Source organism: Camelus dromedarius, chromosome 4, assembly GCF_036321535.1.
Source record: "Camelus dromedarius isolate mCamDro1 chromosome 4, mCamDro1.pat, whole genome shotgun sequence".
Taxonomy (NCBI): domain Eukaryota; kingdom Metazoa; phylum Chordata; class Mammalia; order Artiodactyla; family Camelidae; genus Camelus; species Camelus dromedarius.
Window position 1 is genome coordinate 58,248,583 of NC_087439.1, and position 18,905 is coordinate 58,267,487.

General features: G+C 32.4%; 1 protein-coding gene across 4 annotated transcripts in view; it reads right to left on the reverse strand.

The window, feature by feature from the left end:
- Positions 1-18,905, reverse strand: part of TFPI (tissue factor pathway inhibitor) — a 53,966-nt gene that overhangs the window by 10,229 nt on the left and 24,832 nt on the right. For 3 of the 4 annotated variants that reach the window (XR_004136767.2, XM_010991781.3, XM_031451772.2), the window contains exons 3-6: positions 15,294-15,491; positions 11,209-11,250; positions 7,822-7,998; positions 7,047-7,142 (exon numbers count right to left, since the gene is read on the reverse strand). Coding sequence is in view for 3 of the 4 variants with exons in the window: in XM_010991781.3 (XP_010990083.1) it covers positions 7,047-7,142; positions 7,822-7,998; positions 11,209-11,250; positions 15,294-15,491 (513 nt within the window). In the remaining variant the exon portion in view is untranslated. Of the gene's footprint in view, positions 1-1,353; positions 1,548-7,046; positions 7,143-7,821; positions 7,999-11,208; positions 11,251-15,293; positions 15,492-18,905 lie in introns of those variants that run through there. The other variant, XM_010991788.3, reaches the window with a different exon arrangement.

The following is an 18,905-nucleotide window of genomic DNA, read 5'->3' on the forward strand; positions in this document are numbered from 1 at the left end:
GAATGTTTTGTTGACTTATGTAATGGTCACATGCATAAGGATTTTATTCCTACCTATTTGCATGTTCATATAAAATTGTCATTCTAAATAATTTGGTTTCTGAAATGAAAGTCTGAATTTTCTCTTTTAGAGGTATCTGTATATTGAGAAACAACTTCTCTGGAGGAATATTATGACTGAGGCAAAAATTTTTCCTTGTTAAAACCAGAGATGGTCCAGGAAGAAAAGGATTAACAGAAGTAGTCAGTAGTCACCTTGAATGACCGTATTCGGATGACAGCAATCTTGGCAGAGATGAAGTGTTACAATTTTGTTTCTCACGAGCTCTCCTGGCAGGAAGTAAGTTCAATGGATTCTTACCACAAGTTGTTATCTATTTTTGGGAAGCCAGCTTGAAGGCACCAAATTCACCATGCAGGCATATTTAGATTATGAGGGAAGTTTCTTCTTGGTCTGGGAACACAGTATGAAAAACAGGATACTTCTCTGGGACTATGGAAGTAGGCTGTTGATGAAGTGGGGGTTTTCAGAATTGTTGACAGTGCTAGTGATTAACTGTGGGATACAGCTAAGCATGTAACTCTTTCATCTGATGAGATACATTTTCTTTCCAAAAAGTTTCCAAGGTTGTGATATTCTTCTATATGATATCACATCTTCAAAAAGAGGCCAAATAGAAGATAGTATTCTCTTGCAAATCTGTAAATTGACTGTATCAGTGATGGTGTTTGGTGTCAATCAGGCAATGTGTGAGCGTAACACCTCTTCCAGAAGGCTAATGATAAACATTTTTTTAAAAGGTGTATTATATATGCATATATGTGTGCATGTGTGTGTGTTTCTTTTCTACCTTTCTTTTTTTTTTTTTTTTTTACATATGTATGGAATCTGGCCACTAGGTTATACAGTGAATACAGTCAGGAGAGAGAAGAGTTCCAAGTATCCAAATGGCCTTCAGAATAATATCCAATCATTTTCCTTTGATGTGGAAGCTGCCAGAAAGCAACATGGGACTAGGCCAGGTATATAGGTGTTCCTTTTCCTAATCATAGAGTGAGTACCACATTGGGTTGACAATAGGCTTTTGAAGTCCATTCAAAGATTTTTTTCCAAAATATCATAAAGCTTATGTAGTCCCAAGGCAGCTATTAAGAGTTGATATATAGAAGCAAAGGGAGCTATAAGAACCAGAAAGACTACTCACTTTTTTCATGAATGAGTCAGTCAAAAGGTCCAGAACCCAGTATGAACACTTGAGAACATTAGTTTTTCTTTGCTAGTTAGACATTTACCAATGAGATATATTGAGAGGAATATATTAACTCTCTGCATGTAAATATTAAAACTTTATTAATAGAATGCTATAGAAGGCATCATATATACTATATAAATGTTAAAGAAATGTCAAAAGCACAATTATTAACATATGCATAAAATGCTACGTAATCTTAAAATGAACATGGATGCATGAATGCAGATGATGTTCAGAAAGACTTGGTAAGTGTGATCAGCATTCTTCCAACCATCATTTGTTCTTTCTGTTGTAACTGTGGATTACAAAATTAATACATAAAAAAAAAATGTAAGTCATTTGTCCTGTGCCTAACAGTGAGATTAACACTAGGGGAGGGGAGTCTATAAAATAAAAAATCCATAGTCTTTTCCTTCAAAACCTTGTAATGTAGTCAGTGAGGCAGAGTTAATACAACATCACACAATAAAAAGCCAGGGGAAAGAGAGAGAAAGAAATCTTCCTTATGGTGGTGAAAAGGCAGCTTAGATACAATGAGGAAGGCAGTGAATTTTAGATGGGAGACAGCACATAAAACATCACATGAAATGAGAATGGATACTTTGTGTTTAATAATAATGAAGAGAATGGATAATTTGTGTTTGTTCTAAATGGACAGAAAATTTTTATATTTACAGGACAGTGAGACAAAATCTGGAACAGGTAGAGGGCTAACAGATAACAGAGACAATTTTAAGACAAGCAGATGAAGCTAGACTAACACAGAAAGAAAATGTATCCATTAAGTTAATTTTTTCTATAAAGCAAGAGAAATATGTAAATTTGCTTGATTAAAGATAGTTTGACCCTAACATAATGGATGTATGGAAGGAGGACAATCATGTCTAAGAGGTCATATCTAATACATGCTATTTATAATGCTCTCATTCTCTGCCTCTCTCTTCTGTCTCTGAACATACACATACACATACACATAAAATGGCTTACCTGACTTATGCCTGACATACAACTATTTTAATAATATATGTATATAGTATATCTGAGTTATAGCTGATCTTGGTGCTATCTATCTGTTTATCCTTCCCTGTCTACCTAACCAATGTCTATACTGCCTGGTTTGCCTGAACTACTATCAGTTCATGCTTAGTTTTTAGTGTATCATGTTCCAACATATATGAGTTTTTAAAAAATTGAAATACTTAAAAAATAAAATTATTTATTTATCCACCAAAGTAACAAACCCAATATTCTGCCCATACATATATATTTTAATAAATACATAATTTTTATAGCATCCTCCTTTCATTTTCATTAGCATTCCAGTTTGGATGACATATGATAGCTGAGGTAATCTAAACACAAAGGATCGATAGTCTGAATAGAACAGGCGGTACTGAAAATGGAGAAGACGAAAATGGACATTTCATCAGAAAAGGCAATAGAATTTAACAACTGACTAGGAGAGAAGTGATCAAAAGTGATTAACAAATGCTCATGCTGAAATAATTGGGAAAATGGTGGCAGAAGTCTGAAAATGTGGATAGCTGGAAATATTGGAAATGATAAAGAAAAATTATACAAATAAAATTCTTTTGGTTTCAAAGCCTCATGATACTTCTGCTTGCCAATATTCTCAACTTCTTTCCAGTAAACACATTTGAACTTTTTGTTTCCCCATATGTATTAATTCAGTTCTATTGTGAATTCTCTTTTAAAGGTTAATTGTAATTTTATTATAGTAGATGTACTGAAGCACTTATCTGAATAATTAGAGGTTTTATAAGTGGCTGAAATATCACCTTTTCCTGAAAATGGGAGTTTACAGAGTTGTTTTATAAATGAGAAACTAAGGCCTGGAACTAAGACTTGTATTGCTCTGAACTACATGGATAACAATGATAAGTTACACTTATATAGCACTGAATAGGTATCAGGGAGTATTTTAAGTGCACTATGTATATTGACTGATTTCACTTCACAAGAAAACCTATAAGGTAAGTACTATATTTTCATTACCTTCATTTTGCAGTTGGAAGAAGAAGGTTCAGAGAGATTAAGAAGTATCTTAAGGCTGCACAGCCAGTAAGTGAAAGAAATGGGATTTGAGCCCTGGTCTTCAGGCTCAGAGTTATTTCTCTTATCTTCTATGTAACAGTGCCAATCACAGCAGGGAAGTCAAGAAGGAGCAGTTGTGCTAATCTTTCATTCTGAAGATCATACACAGAACTGCACACATTTAGAGATACTACATTAGAAGTATTTCTCTCCCAGGTTTATTGAGAACAAACATTTATTGTAACTACATGGACATCTTCATATTTCAGCATGATAAATCAAATTCAAATCATTCGCTCTCACTTGTGCACAGTGGCATGCTTACAAAACATTCGTAAAAATCTCTTTAAGGAAGAGTAAGTTTCAGTCTTTGCCTATGTATTAATATTGAAGTATGGAATTATTAACTGTTAATACTGAAATATGGAATAAAAGGGGAAAATTAAACCTCAGTTGTGCTTACTGAGCATTCAAATATCTTGAGTCAAGAGGGTTCATTGGAAAAAATATATTCTCAAGCTAATTGGCAGTATTATGGTTAAGAATAAATAGCAATTAAAAAAATTACCAAATAATTTTCTGGTAACATTGAACAAAACTTCTCAAATGTTTTTTTAATATCATCATAAGGAGAAATATTAAAATTATATTTACAAACATTTCACTTAATAACAATGGCATAATCTAGCTATATTTTTGGAATATTCAAATACCTGAGGATTGTTTTTAATGGAAAGAATTTTAAATGAATGCTATTCTATTTGTGTTGTGGGGCATGTTATTATTCCTGTACACTGAATCAAAACCCTTAAAGGATTTACATTTTCCCAAAAGAAACGAATATCCACAAGGAGCCTCACACATTTGCTAAAACCTTGAACATCAAGGTTATACATAGACATATATATAATAATTTCTTAAATTATTATAAAATGTATTAATAATAATTGCAAGCAGTGACAGATGTAATTCTTTTTGAGCTAGAACGTTGAGTATCTTCATAGACCTCAGCAAAGATTTTGGTGGAATGGGGGAGGGACAATCTAGGTCTAGGAAGAATGGAGGCACAATTGCCTTCCTACAGTCTGCCACTTGGATGGGATGAAGAAAGGATCACCTAGGTCTTAGATGATGGAGTGGGACAGCTGCATTCCCATCTTCTGCATCTTGGATGGGTCAGACATGGGATCATGTAGGTCTTAGGAAGAGTGGAGGCAAAGCTTCACTGTCACACTTTACATGTTAAGTCGCCCTTCACATCAAACTTCTCACAGAAGTTACTGTGACATTGTTTCATGTTTTAAATTAGGAATGTTACAAAACAAAAAATAAGAAGAGAATGCTCCCAGAAAAAGAGGAAGAGAGATCAAATGGCTGGAGAAATTTAGATTTTGAAGCAAATGTATACAACAAAAAATAAAATAGTTCTGTAGACAAAGGAGACCATTTGCCCTAATTTTAAATGCAGTTGCTATGAAAGAATTTTCCCTTAAATGCCTATTACTTTAAATAAAAATTCTCTTAATATTGTTTTCTTTTAAATTTATATTGTGAATTTGCTTCTTTAGTTAAGTTAATAGTTTGCTCATGTCACCATTACTTTGTCTATTATACATTTTAGCGTTCATCTACATAAAAAATTAGAGAGGACATTTATTAGACAGTATTTAAAACTCATTTATTTTCTCCTCTTATGTTCTTTATCCCTCTCCCCTTTCTATTTTGGTAGTGTGCCTGCCAAAAATCATGCTTCTTATACTTCATAAAACTTTAAGGCAAAATCATCCCCTAACCTACTCTACTCATTTTAATGGTAAATGACTGAAGGTATCTATTTTAACTAGTAAAATAACCCAAACAAAAAATATTGAAACATATTGAAAACTGATTTTATACATTTATTTGTAGATATATTGTATCACATGTATCTTTAAATTCATTAATAGATTTGTTATTCTAAACTTTCACATCTTTCCAAGCCATAAGATTTAGCATGCTTTTCAACATGTGATATGTAACTGGATTAAACAAAATGTTACTGAAAGACAAGGGGTGGGGGAATGCAAAGAAACAATGCAATGGAATTACTTAATTTCATAGATTAAAAAAAATCAGAACTACAAAAATACTTATTATCATTTTTACAAACCAAGTAGCATTTAAAAATTAGACTTAAATTCATCTGGCACTGAATTCACAGCTTAGAATCTAAGGACTTGAAGGCATGCTGACTGTATCATATTGTCCAAGTCCTCTGAAATTTTGCATAACCTCTATGACATCTCAAGTGCTATTGGAACACTGCTTGAAAGCCTACAGCTTATTTAATCCCTGAGGCATCCATTAATTTTTGATGTACGCAGAACCTCACATTAAAAATAAACACTTTACAGAAAGAAATTTGTGCTTTAAATATCATGCATTCACCCTGATTCTTAGGCTGGGTTAAGGGAGGTAAGGAACGGGGTGCAGGGAGGGAAAGGGATGTGGACAGGGAAGATTGAAATGGAGAGGACTGAGAATGAGGTATGTACAAAATGTAATTCTCCTTTCACAGATAGTGTTTCAGGTACTGAGAGCATGTATAACGTTCCCTCTTAGATCTCACGTCCCCTTACACTTTCCAGTCCTTCTGGAAACATGTTTCCAGTTCTCTTTGTGACCTCTAAGATACTGCATTCAGGGCTGAAGCAAGTTCCACCAGATCAATATGGGACTATATTCCTCATTCTAGAAAAACCACAGTCAACATTTGCAGTGCTTTAAATCCATCTGGGTAGAAATTTTGTTTGCTTTCTGTTTGCCTGCTTGCTTTGTTTGCTTGTTTGTTGTAAAGAGAGTTGCTTAAAGACATTCTGATTCCAAAATCCATCTGATTCTGATACAGGGACAGGGTGGAGAACTCTTCTCCTGGACACTATGTCCCTTTTTACCCTAAGGCTGTAATTTTAATAGCCACAGAACTCTTTCAATTCATGCCAACTTTACATTGAACACTTTTACACTAACTTCTAAGCAAAATCCCCAATTTCTGAATGAGCATGTGTGATTTTTTTAAATTTAGAAAGGACCTTGCATTTATCCCAATAACTTTCAGCTTTTTAGGTTGTTTCTAACTGCCGAGATATTTGTGGTATCTGGTTATGTTTTCCAGTATTTTCACAGCTCTGCATTTTTTGGGCATATTTACTGCATGTTTGTTCAAATTCGATAAATATGTTGACAGGGTAGTATCCAGACAAGAGTTCTGCATACATCCAAAAGAAAATGCCCTCAGAGTGACACAACCTCTCAGATGGTTAGTCAACAAATTCCTAATAAGTCCTGTGACTAACACCAGAGACGTTGCCCAATGCTGTGCTCAATTTAAGAGCATTTTATACTGCCTTTGACACAGTGCTGCCGTTAACAATGATTTACCATTAGACATTGAGGCTGATAATTCCTGGCATTATTTTACAGGATAAGTTTGGCATAGAGTTAAACATCATATAAAAGTTTTCATGTGATATGTAATAAAAGCATACTTCACAACATACTTTAAAATAGATGAGGAACATAATCACTTTTATGGGATTAAAGGTCTTAAGCAATTTTGAATCTCAGTATTTCAACACACCTATTATTATATAACAGAAGAGGTATAATTTTTTAGAAAGCATAGCTCTAATACACGTTCTACTTCTACTGTTACTATGATAATGTTTTCCTGGCAACAATTAAAATAAAATGGGCTTACCGAAGAAGCTGGATGCTTTGGTAGGCTGAGGAGTCAAGGAATCATTATTCACAGCATCAAGCGGGGTTCTATAATCATTCACCTGGAAATCATTCACTGGGACAAAATACAGCCAATTAAAATACAAGACACTGTCACAAACTCATAATTGCACACATAAAGCAAAGCACAGAAGTTGTGTTAAGAAAAGTAGATGTCTAGAAACTTTATTCACGTTGCTATGTTAAATTAGTGAACAGTGCATCCTTAAATACATATATATGTGTATGTATGTATATAAATTTTATATATATATATATCTTATAAGACAATGTTTCCATGAATAACTTTGTGGTTCTTGGTTTAAAAAAAAAAGGTAACAGTTAATGTCAAAGTCACTCCTTAAATTAAATTTATGGTCAGATAAAACTGACTGATTTTAGATGGTAGGTTCCACAGAACAATTTGCCCTCAAATTGTAATAACCCTAAGGAATTTCAGCAGTCCTACTCTTGTGCCTAAATTGTACCACAGTATTCTTAGGAAGGAAAATTACATAATGTAACCTAAAAAACAATCAAGCCTATGGAAATAATTTCTGCTATAAATTTCTTAATTCTCTGTTTCTTAAAAATAATTAACATAGTGACTAACTTCTGTCAGCTTTAGAGTGAATACAAATAGCTCATTTGCATGGCTGAAACAAAATCTGGGTAAACCTGAACATCCTCTAAGATGCCTTATTTTTAAAAGGACACCTACAAAATAAAGTAAAATAAGATGAGAATAAACATACATTCATCCCCGCAGGTGTTCTTGCATTCTTCCAGTGATTCAAAGTTGTTTAAATTGCCGAGGCACCCGCCATATTTGAAGCGTTCACACTGCTTTGACTGATTGTTATAAAAATACCTAGTAATATAACCTCGACAGATTCCAGCATCTTCTTCCAAAAAGCAGAAATCTGGCTTTCCTAGAAATGATAAAAATGTCAAAAAGCAATATTCCTTTTTGTGAATAATTTATTTATGTTAATTAAACATATAATTAACTGGTTAAGTTGAAGTTATTTAAGGAGTAAATATGAAATTTAAAGATAAATGATAAAAATATAACTTTACCCACAGCTATATAATACTAATATTACTATATCTACTGTGACATTTAGAATAAGGAAGATGTAACTATTGTCATACATTGTGTCTATTGGAATTTCAAGTTCTAAATTTTTCATAATAAATTAATTGGGCTTTAACTATCAACTCTTTAATGAATTGAGAGAATAAAAGATATTGGATTATTTACCCTTGGTTTGGAAGTGCAAAATTTTGGTGTAATTATTTTTATTAAGATTATGTACATTGTCATTTAGGAAAGATCTACAAATATTTCATATTTTTCAGGTGTGCAGTTCCATTACACAATGAGTGTAATGTGTTCTTCACTAAAAATAGTTTCAATATTTTTTAGTGCAGAAGCAGCTTTGAAGGGTATGGAAGCTTTCATGGCTATACTTAGAAGTTCCTGAATTCTTTTGCCAAAATTAATATCTGTATTAGGTATGACATCCTCCACCTCTGTGTCTCTTAGTTTTCTTCTTCCAGGCATTGGAATGACTCCAACAGTGCAGAGGCAGAAAGGAAATACATGCTCAGGGATTGGCGAGGCTTTTGAAAAAGTTTAATACCCATTCTTTGATAGTGCTCCAAACCAGGCTCTAAACACAGCTGTCGCAAAAGTGCCACTGTGATCTACATTACAAGCCTTGTTTACATGCTTACTTTGTAAAGAAGAGCATTAAATTACTCTTTAAGTTATTAGGATTGCAAGACATACTGGGCTTGAAATTTTTAGGGCAAAGCTGCAATCTCCCCAATTTCCCCCTGCAACTATGTATTACCATAGCAGCAAAAATAAACCGTAGTATCCTTTCACATTTTAAAGCATCTTGCATCTATCTCAGGGAAGCAATATTCACAAGTATTTTACTATAAAAAGAGCAGGTATTTAATAATGTTAATGATTTCTTCAACAGTTGCAGATCTGCAGAAAAATCAATCCCCTGTGAAAAAATTGCCTTATTAAATAAAACATGCTATTTTAATATAGTGTAAAATATCTATTTTCTAGAACTTTTCAAATTACCAATTAGAAAGTTATTTTGTTTATTGTTTACTACCTCTTGTTTCTCAAGGTGAATTTACTATTATTCCCATAGTAACAATTTGTGGTTAAGTTTAACATGTGAGACAAGGAAAAAACCCACTTTTTAAAATTTTTATAATACTATATTATGAGAAAGAGAAAACTATATTCTATTACTAATTTGATTTGTTTTGGTCTTAGTATGTACTTCCTATGACATTTTAAATCATACTAACAGGTAATATAAGAATTCTATGTTTAACAAAAGGGAGTAGGTATAAATATTGCATATAACAAACAGGAAACAGTAACAAATTATGCTGAAAATATAATTAAGGAATTATACAACTAGAAGTTGCTGTTTAATATAAGGCCCCATTCTAGGACATAAATTTATTTTGGGAGTTGAAATTGCTCACTTGTAAAATGATTCTGCTTATGCCTACAGTTTAAAACCCTTATGGTTACAAATTAAGAAATTCATACTCAATATTCTTCGGATAAATAAAGTAACATTTGTATTGAATCTGCACACACAATTCTTGCTCTAAATTAATGCTCAGTTAAGACACAGAATGCAGACTTTAAGCTATAAACCAACTTCCACAAGACACGTGATTTTTACTATTAACTTTTGTTTGAGGCTATATGCTTGGCAGTTGTCTTAAACAGAACTTTCTTCCAAAGGAGTTGTAAAGAATCTTTGCTGTCTTTATCATGTTCTGATTCTGATGCTAGGAAGCACATCACAAAGTTAACTTCCAGTCAATATGCTTAGAGGCCTTTACTATGGAACGGTTTTAGCATCTGAATATTTTTCACACATGTGAATAGAATTGATAGCTTTATTCTCTCACTTTCATGAACTAAGAAGGACTGAAATCTGAATCATTAAATACAAACTATATGGCATAATTTTCTAGTAGATTTTCCCTGCATATAATTTTTTCCTAATTCTACATGTTTGAAAAAATATCCCAACATTTTAAATGTTGAACATTACTGTTTTTACTTGTGGACAAAACCTCCTATTTATAAATACACTGTATTCTTTGATATTACAGAATGAGAACTTCATTTAATTGAAGTATTGAACACTTTTGTTAAAATTAATTCAATATTTATAGAAAGTTACTTTTAAACTTGTAAATAAATACATTCACTTATGTTGTTTGTACAAACCTTGCTGCTGAATTTATGTTATAAATTTTGATTGAAATTCTGGCCAGTATATTAGTCTTAAGCTTATCAGTAAATCACAGCATTTTTCAACTCTTTTTCACATAATTAAATCAATGTCAGTAAAATTAAAGTTCACTTTGAATTGTGTAGCTCTTTCATGTCCTAAGTTAAGTACTTTGATCTTTTTCAGTATTTTCTCATCCAAACGAAATGCTGTAAACGGTAATTGGGCCACATCAGTTTCTAGACCCTTATTAAAAGGAATGTGTCTTTTTTGATCTCTTGTAACAGCTTTGTGCTGATACAATATATTCACCAAAAGTAATTCTTTTAGTTAAAAACTATAAATAAAATAGTTTAAATCACAAAATAAAAAATATGCTAGCATGCACTAAATACTGGTGACAAGCAATTATTTATCATTAAATATCTCCACCTACTTTTGCATATAGACTGTTGACAGTTCAATGACATATATCCATTGAGGGGAATATTGAATAAACTTTACTAAAGCCACACAGTGCTGAGATTATCAAGAGATTAGAGATCTGAGAACTAAAGTAAGAACAGCAACATCTAAATATTTGGGAGATGTTAAAATAGCATGTGCATGGCTCTCGATTGTTACTCATCTAATTAAACATCATGCTGCTTTAGAATGAGGAAATATGTTTGAATTCTTCCTTACCAAATATCATGTATATTATTTCTAACTTTTCCTTATGTTCACTAAAACAAAACAGCATTTTAAAGATCACATGGATTTATGATGAATCCTCTATCAGAGAAAGCTAAGAACTGAAATTCCAAGTGCTTTATGTAAATGCTGCTAATTAGCACACAAATGAATGTTCACCTTTTTGCAGTATTGTCTTTGTCCTAATCTTCTTTGGATAATCTGCAAGAATAACAATATATGTGTATCAAGCACTACAACTTATAATACAATGTTATGAATCCAATTTAACAAACTAGTATGATATATTTATTACTATTAAAATTGTTCTTATACAGAATGTCAATAAATTTCTTTTTATTTTCTCTAAAGATTAAATTATTTAAATTATTATAACCATGGTATCTATATTTTAATATTATAATGTACAAAAACTATGTTAGAACTTTTATAAAAATAATAATTCATGATAAACTAAGTTTGCTATTCAAAATATTTAAGATTAAAATATTTATTAAAATAATGTGAAATATTAAAGTAATTCAAACAGCCTACTTTGTCTATAAAAAAGATCATTTCTATAGAGGGATGAGAGTAGGAGTGAGAGTAACCAGAATTATCTTCTTTCCTGATTCCTTCCTCTGCCTCATTATCTCAATTCAGTTATAAGTTTCATTATTATTTCCAGGTACAGAGGAGAAATCATGCAAAAGGTATCTATGATGTATTTTTTGGCTTAATCTCATAGGACTATTGGAACTTAACTTCACTCAAGAACTGGAATTTTACTTACCTTTGACCTACTGTATTTCAAGTATGGATTTTAAGTTCTAATGTAAATGATAGATAATGAAATTCAAATTGATATAGTATGTAAAGTTTTCATTTATTCATATAAACATTAGGAAACTGATATTTGTTTTGTTTTATAATCATTTGTGTTATTGACAAAAGCTTTGGTCAAGGCAGCTTATTATTAGTTATATGGCCAGAGAGACAGACAGGGAGGCAGAGAGGGGAGAATATGAATTGGCTTAAATGCTCCTTTCAGCCAGTGATCTGTCAGTTATTCTTTGGAGAGTAGAATGTTTATAAAAGATAAGGTGATGGGATTCATCTCCTTTTTGAGTTTTACCATGTTTTAGTCTATCTATAGTCTTTTTAAATAAAAAAGATGTATATATATATGGATGTGTATAATTCTAATTATATTTTAAATGTTAAAAAAACCTGATTTTTAAAAATTAATAACAACCCCCAATTGCAACTTAAAAAAAAGGGAAACTTAAAAAAAATCTATTTTTATATATAGTGACTAACATTTGTAAATCTCAAACTCCCAAATTTATTCCCTCCCACTCCCTTTACCCAGTAACCATAAGATTGTTTACTAAGTCTGCAAGTCTGTTTCTGTTTTGTAAATGAGTTCATAGTGTACCCCCTCACTTTTTTTTTTTAACATACCACACATGAGTGATATCATACAGTATTTTTCTTTCTTTTTCTGGCTTACTTCACTTAGAATGATGATCTCTAGGTCCATCCATATTGCTGCAAATGGCATTATTTTATTTTTTTAATGGCAAACTAGTATTCCATTGTATAAATATATCACAACTTCTTTAGCCAGTCATCTGTTGATGGACATTTAGGTTGCTTCCATGTCTTGGCTATTGTATATAGTACTGCTATGAACATTGGGGTACATGTGTCTTTCCAACTTAAAAGAGTTCCCTCTGGATACATACCCAGAAGTGGGATTGCTGGATCATATGGTAAGTCTATTTTCAGTTTTTTGAGAAATCTCCATACTGTTTTCCATAATGGCTGTACCAAACTACATTCTCCCTCTGTAGGAGGGTTCCCTTTTCTCTACACTCTCTCTAGCATTTATCGTTCTTGGACTTCTGGATGATGGCCATTCTGTATTGTCTTCTTTTAAAGAATGTCAAAGTGCCTTTTGGCAGGTAGTAAGTTACATATGGATCATCTGGAATGTTTAAGTTTTGTTTTGAGCTTCACTATGGCAAGCCTAAAGGAACTTTTACTCTAGGTCTAACTTAGTCCTAGTACTAAATTAAATGCAAAATTTCTCTTAGTCATTTGGGAACTTTGGGAATTGTTCCACTTACATATCCCTTTAATAATTTTCTCAAACTCACAGAATTTCAACAAATGTATGCAATTTTATTATTCAGTGACAAACTCAAAGGGACCCTTATCCAGATTTTTTTACCTTTTTCTCTACCTATGCCCATTCTCTCTCACATATTGTCCCTCAAAACCCAGCCACCTCAGTCTACCAGTCTCCAATTTCTATATCCTCCACCAGGGAGACGACCGTGCTGTGCTTGGATTTCCCTCCTTTAACTGTAGTCAAGAAGTACCTTCATGCAGAATGTAGAGGAGATTGGAGGGCTCACCTCACATGTTTCTCTTCTCTCAGAAATCACAACCCTGTACTGCCTTTTAATCAATGTCTGTAAAAGATGGCTCATATATTTTGTCCAACTTTCTGGAGAGAAAGTTCAGTTCCAGTTACTCCATCACAGCTGAAGACAGAATTTTCTCCTTAGATGATTTTTTAAAAGCTTAGTAATTCTTTTTCTATATGTCAGCTATATTCTTAATGGTTGCTTACTACATAAAATACTTATATATTCAAAAATGATATTAAATGGCTTTTAAAGAGAGAAAGTTGAGATGGGGTCAAAAGTCATATATTTGTGGTAGGCAGTAATGATGTTTGAGAAGACATTATAGCTGGGGATTCAATGAAGAACAAAATGATTATATTTGATTAATTTCTAAGGAAAAGGGTAACTTTTCACAATAGTGAAATAACAGAATTGTGAATTGTAAAAACAAAATAGGTATGTATTTCAGAGGAGAGGCCAGTTGATTAAAATAAGCAGGCTGCTACCTGAAAAAAGTGAAGATGACAAAGAATGAGGCAACCAGGCCTCTAGCCAAGGTGCTGAACCTGAGTGATAGTTCAACACAGAAGTATACTTGGCCTGGTACAAAAGAGAACAGGGTATAGAAATCTGTGATGAATTGAAAATGAACAGGCAATCAGAAAAACCAAAGGTACCACAGAGAATGACTGAACTGCTTAATCTGTGTTACTAACATTTCTAGCACATCTGTGGAGCGGAAATAGGGAAATAATTGCTCTGAGATAAAGAAATATATTCACATCACTTCCTTTCTGTCACCTCTAGAGTATACAACAAAGCATCTCACAGAGTCACAGAGGAGATAAGTTCTCTTTTTACCACATTGAGATTTTCCCACAGGCCAACAGCATTATGATGCCAAGACCATTTTAAAAAAGCTGTTTAGGAAAGCATTATGAGAGTGAGAATACAGAAATGCCCGCTTTGCAAAAAAACAGACACCAGTGTTAACTAAAGATACCATCTCTATAACCCTACAGTTCAATTCACCTGGCTCTAAAAACATACAGTGGGAAAATCTGGGGCTAGAAACTGGAGAAATAAAAACAATTCGGGTTCTTCTATCCCTCAAGTAGCTCACAATTCAGAAAAATAAAAATAAGATAAAAATGATCAAAATTTTGACCAGTAATTTTTGGAATTCATCTCAGTCTGAAGAGAGGAAAACATATAAAATATTGTAATTTGTAAAGTTTTCTAAAAAATGTTGTTTTAATATGATTAAAAGAGAATAAGAGTGTTCAATAAAGGTTGATAACAATATAATGTGATATGCTTTTAAACTTTATAACTTTGCAGAAATATGAAGAGAAAAGTTGGGTTCAGTAAGGTCTTCACAAGTTAGTAGGGATGATATTTTCTTTTCTCCATTATTCCAAGGTTCCAAAGAAAATGATTTAATTTTCTTATATAAATTTCTACAATATTCTAATTAGTAGCTATTGAGAGCCTCAGAATTGATTATCAGGTTTATTATCTTGGCAGCAGACAGCTATGAGATCATTGTATTCATAAAGGAAAGTCTAAGTCATGATGAATAATAATTTCTTTGTTACCAACTCATAGCTGCCCATGAAGGCTGAATTACACTTGATTTGTCTGAGATATAAAACCTGTTCTGAGAACTTAAGGATTTTTTTCCCTCTTTATTATAAAGAAGAGTATAGGACAATAAGCTTAATATATTTTATAATGCTTCATTGGAATGTTAAAATAGTTCTAACTTTTTTTCTAAAATTATCTAATATATGATTAGATCTAATAACCCTAAATGCTCCTGAGTGATAAATGTCTCTAGAAACCTACCTCTTGTACATTTTTCTTTGCATTCCTCCAGACTTTCAAATCGATTCTGGTTTCCTTCACATCCTCCATATACAAATTCTTCACACTGTTGAGTGTGAATATTGAAAAAAAACCTCTTCATCATTGCTTTACATGGACCATCATCTGCTTTCAATGCACAAAATGAATGTACAAGTTTCAAAGGTGGCAACTCAGCATCTACAAGGTAAAAATAAAAGAATAACATACAACCCCAAAATAAAAGAATAACATAACAACACTGCGATAATGTTATTTCCTTTTTAATACATCTTAATTTTAAGGAAAAATACAACAATAATAAAACAGGCTAGTGATAAAAGAAACTATGAAAAGTTAGCAGAGGTAGATAAAGTATATAAATTTATTAAATGAGAGGTCTTATCAACCTTATTAAACTTTAATAGTGATTGATTATTCATTTGTCGAATATTTTTTTAGACCCTTGTTATAGATATTGCTTAAGCTTGTACCAGTTGACCAATATGGAACTGAGTAGTAGTTGTAAGATGATATGTTGACGTTACACATAAGAAAAGACATCTCCCTAACACACAGTTGTGTCATATTTTTACATATAGAATAACTCTTTAAAAGCAACAGATCAGGGATTGGACATGACCACAACCCTAATAAAAAAAAGCAACAGTATATTTATATTCATATATGTGTGTGTATATATCATACTATATTAAGCCACTCCCTAATTATGAAAATTTAGGTGGTTAATATTGTAAATTATAAAAAGTATTTATTTTTCTTAAATTTGCATACACAAGTACTTTTTCTATAGAAATTCATACTATATATTATAAGGTTTTAGATTATTGATGACAATATTTTTAATAGATAAAAATCTGCATATAAACAAAAAATGACCTAAAAAATGTTTTTCCCTTCATCACTGAAGTTATCATTGAATTATAATGTGAATTGAAAAATAACTGAAGCATTTTCTGAGTAGTACATTTATGAATAATTGTAAATGCAGTTTATATTCTCTTTCCTTACTTAAAGATTGAGAATTCTATAACTGACATTCTGAGTAGTTAAAAAGTCGTGAGCAGCTAGAAAGCTTTGCATTAAGGATGCTAAGTGATGCATCTGACTGAGAGATGGCCCATGATGTGTCACTGAATCAGCACTTTATGTTTGTCTACTCTAGATACATTTTTCTAAGACTGACAAAAATTTGACCTATCAGTTCTATAAATATTTGATCATAGAATTGAATCTCAGAAGTCACATGAACAATTTTTGAGAAACCAGTTAGGAATAAAACTATTCTGACATGTTGAATCTTATGGCTATATACTATCATTTCAGAAATTCCTATAGCACTTCTTATAAAATTATGGTCCTGATTCCGAAGTTAATTTCACTTTAGAACTTTTACAGACATCAGATTACTGAAGCAGTGCTTCAGACAGGCACCTTTAATAGAGATATCCACCAGTAGAACACAGACAGCTTTGCCTAATACCTGAGTTGCCATATACTATATAGTTAGGGAAAACTGTTTCTTATAAATCAATAATTTATATCAGATTCTTTCTCATTGGTGACTGCCCTGCTTTTGACTCTTCATATAGTTGACATTCCTTATCATCATACCAAATCCCTTATTTTACATTTTGTGTATTATGAAGGCTATGCCTCAAGTTCAACCTGCTATTAGTAATTACGCCACAAGATGGTGACAGTGCATCACAGACACAAAATATAGTACACTGTCGTTCTAACAGCAGTAACAGCTAACGTTTACTGAGTAATGTGCAACAAACTTTTTATAATTATATTACTTAATGATTGTAACAACTTTATGAATTATATATCACCATCTGAATTTTACTAATTATAAAATAGCACTTCAAAAATTAATTGCTCAGTTCATACCATAAGTGATGGCTTTAGTATTGACCTCCACAGTTTTATACCAGATATCTCACACCTTCTTAATAACTGAGCGATATTGTTACAGATCTGTGTGGCAGTGATTCCTAAATTAGCATTTAGGTCAAGCACATAGATTTAATCATACTATTTCCACTCAATAATTTTTCTTCTAAACTTCACTTTATAAACACTAAAAATGGTTTCAATGATGAAAGCAGGTGATGATTTTACAGCAAATTCCTAAAGAAAATACTAAGAATTCACTTTGATTGATATCTTGTATTAGCTATTATCTAATTATTCATCTTTACCATTCACATTTTAATGTATGTCTTACATGAATTCTATTTTAGAATATTCTTTTGTGCAGTGAGCTTGCAACCTCTCACTCAGGCACAGCATTCCAGAATGGGGGGAGTGAACAGGTGGCCTCACTGGAAACACAGCCATGCCACTCCACTCAAAAGGGATGAACATTTGTCTTGTTTTCATTCCTTACTCTGGATAAACCTTTTCAAAAGTTAACAGCCGTGCATTGATCATGCGTGTCAGGCACTGTGCTGTCATGGCAGGTATGATAGTAACTTAGATGGCAGTAACCCCCCGCCCCTCCGCCTTCATGGAGCATGCAGACACTGAAGACTCACTTATGAAAATATTCAAGAAGTTCAGGGTGCTTCATGAGTGTATAATGAGATACTTAAGCTTGGGGGTCAGGGGTTAACTTCCTGGGACTTGAAACTGAGGAAAGAATTGACAGCGACAAGAATCTACCTAAGGCCATAAAACTGGAAAACACATACTGGGTGATGTAACAGGAATTTAATCTGATAAAGCAACATAAATAGAATTACAGTTTATTAGTTAATCATTTTCATAATTAATTGCTTGTATTTTTATATCACATAGTCTGAGGATTACAATCTCACTCTTCTCTCCCCCTGTCCTGGGATGTTGGATGGAAGGCTTATGTTAATATCTGGGAACATACCTGTCCTTGACTGTTAAAATTATTCTCCTGGAATTTGTTTGGGAATCTAGGAGTCTGCATGTTACTTGACTCTGACTAAAAGCTTTTATTTCTCTGCAAGGGAAGAACACAGATATGTGCTCTGCCTTCTCTGTGCTAGAAAAAGTGCCGCATGCTTTTATGCAGTTTACACAACCACCATTTGGATGTAGTCATTTATATCACTTATTTATAGATTAGGATACTGGGAGTCAGAGAGTTTACATAAACTCACCTAATTTTGCAAAGCTTCTGTGTGGCAAACCACACAAGCAAACTTATATCTATCTGATTCTAAATGTTATGAAAGATACTTGCCTTTCTCTAAATGCTCCCTGCTAATCTCTCTCCTAGGCCAAAGGATTTTTTTTTTTAAAGCTTATCACCACTAGTTTTTTCTTATCATTTTTGTCTTACCAAGAAATTTCTTTTATTTCATCCTCACTACTGGTTATACTAATTTTAAAAAGTCTACTATTGACTTGTGAGAGAAGCCATAAAATCTTGTATGTTTTTCAATAAAATGATAATACATTATTTCAATGAAATGGTATCCTTCTATAAAATGATGGCATGACCTCGGCATAATGTGATAAATAGTATCTCCAAAATTGAATTGATTCAGATGCAGGATCATGCTATTGCAAGATTAATTAAAAACAAACACGAAACCAAAACTAGATAAGACT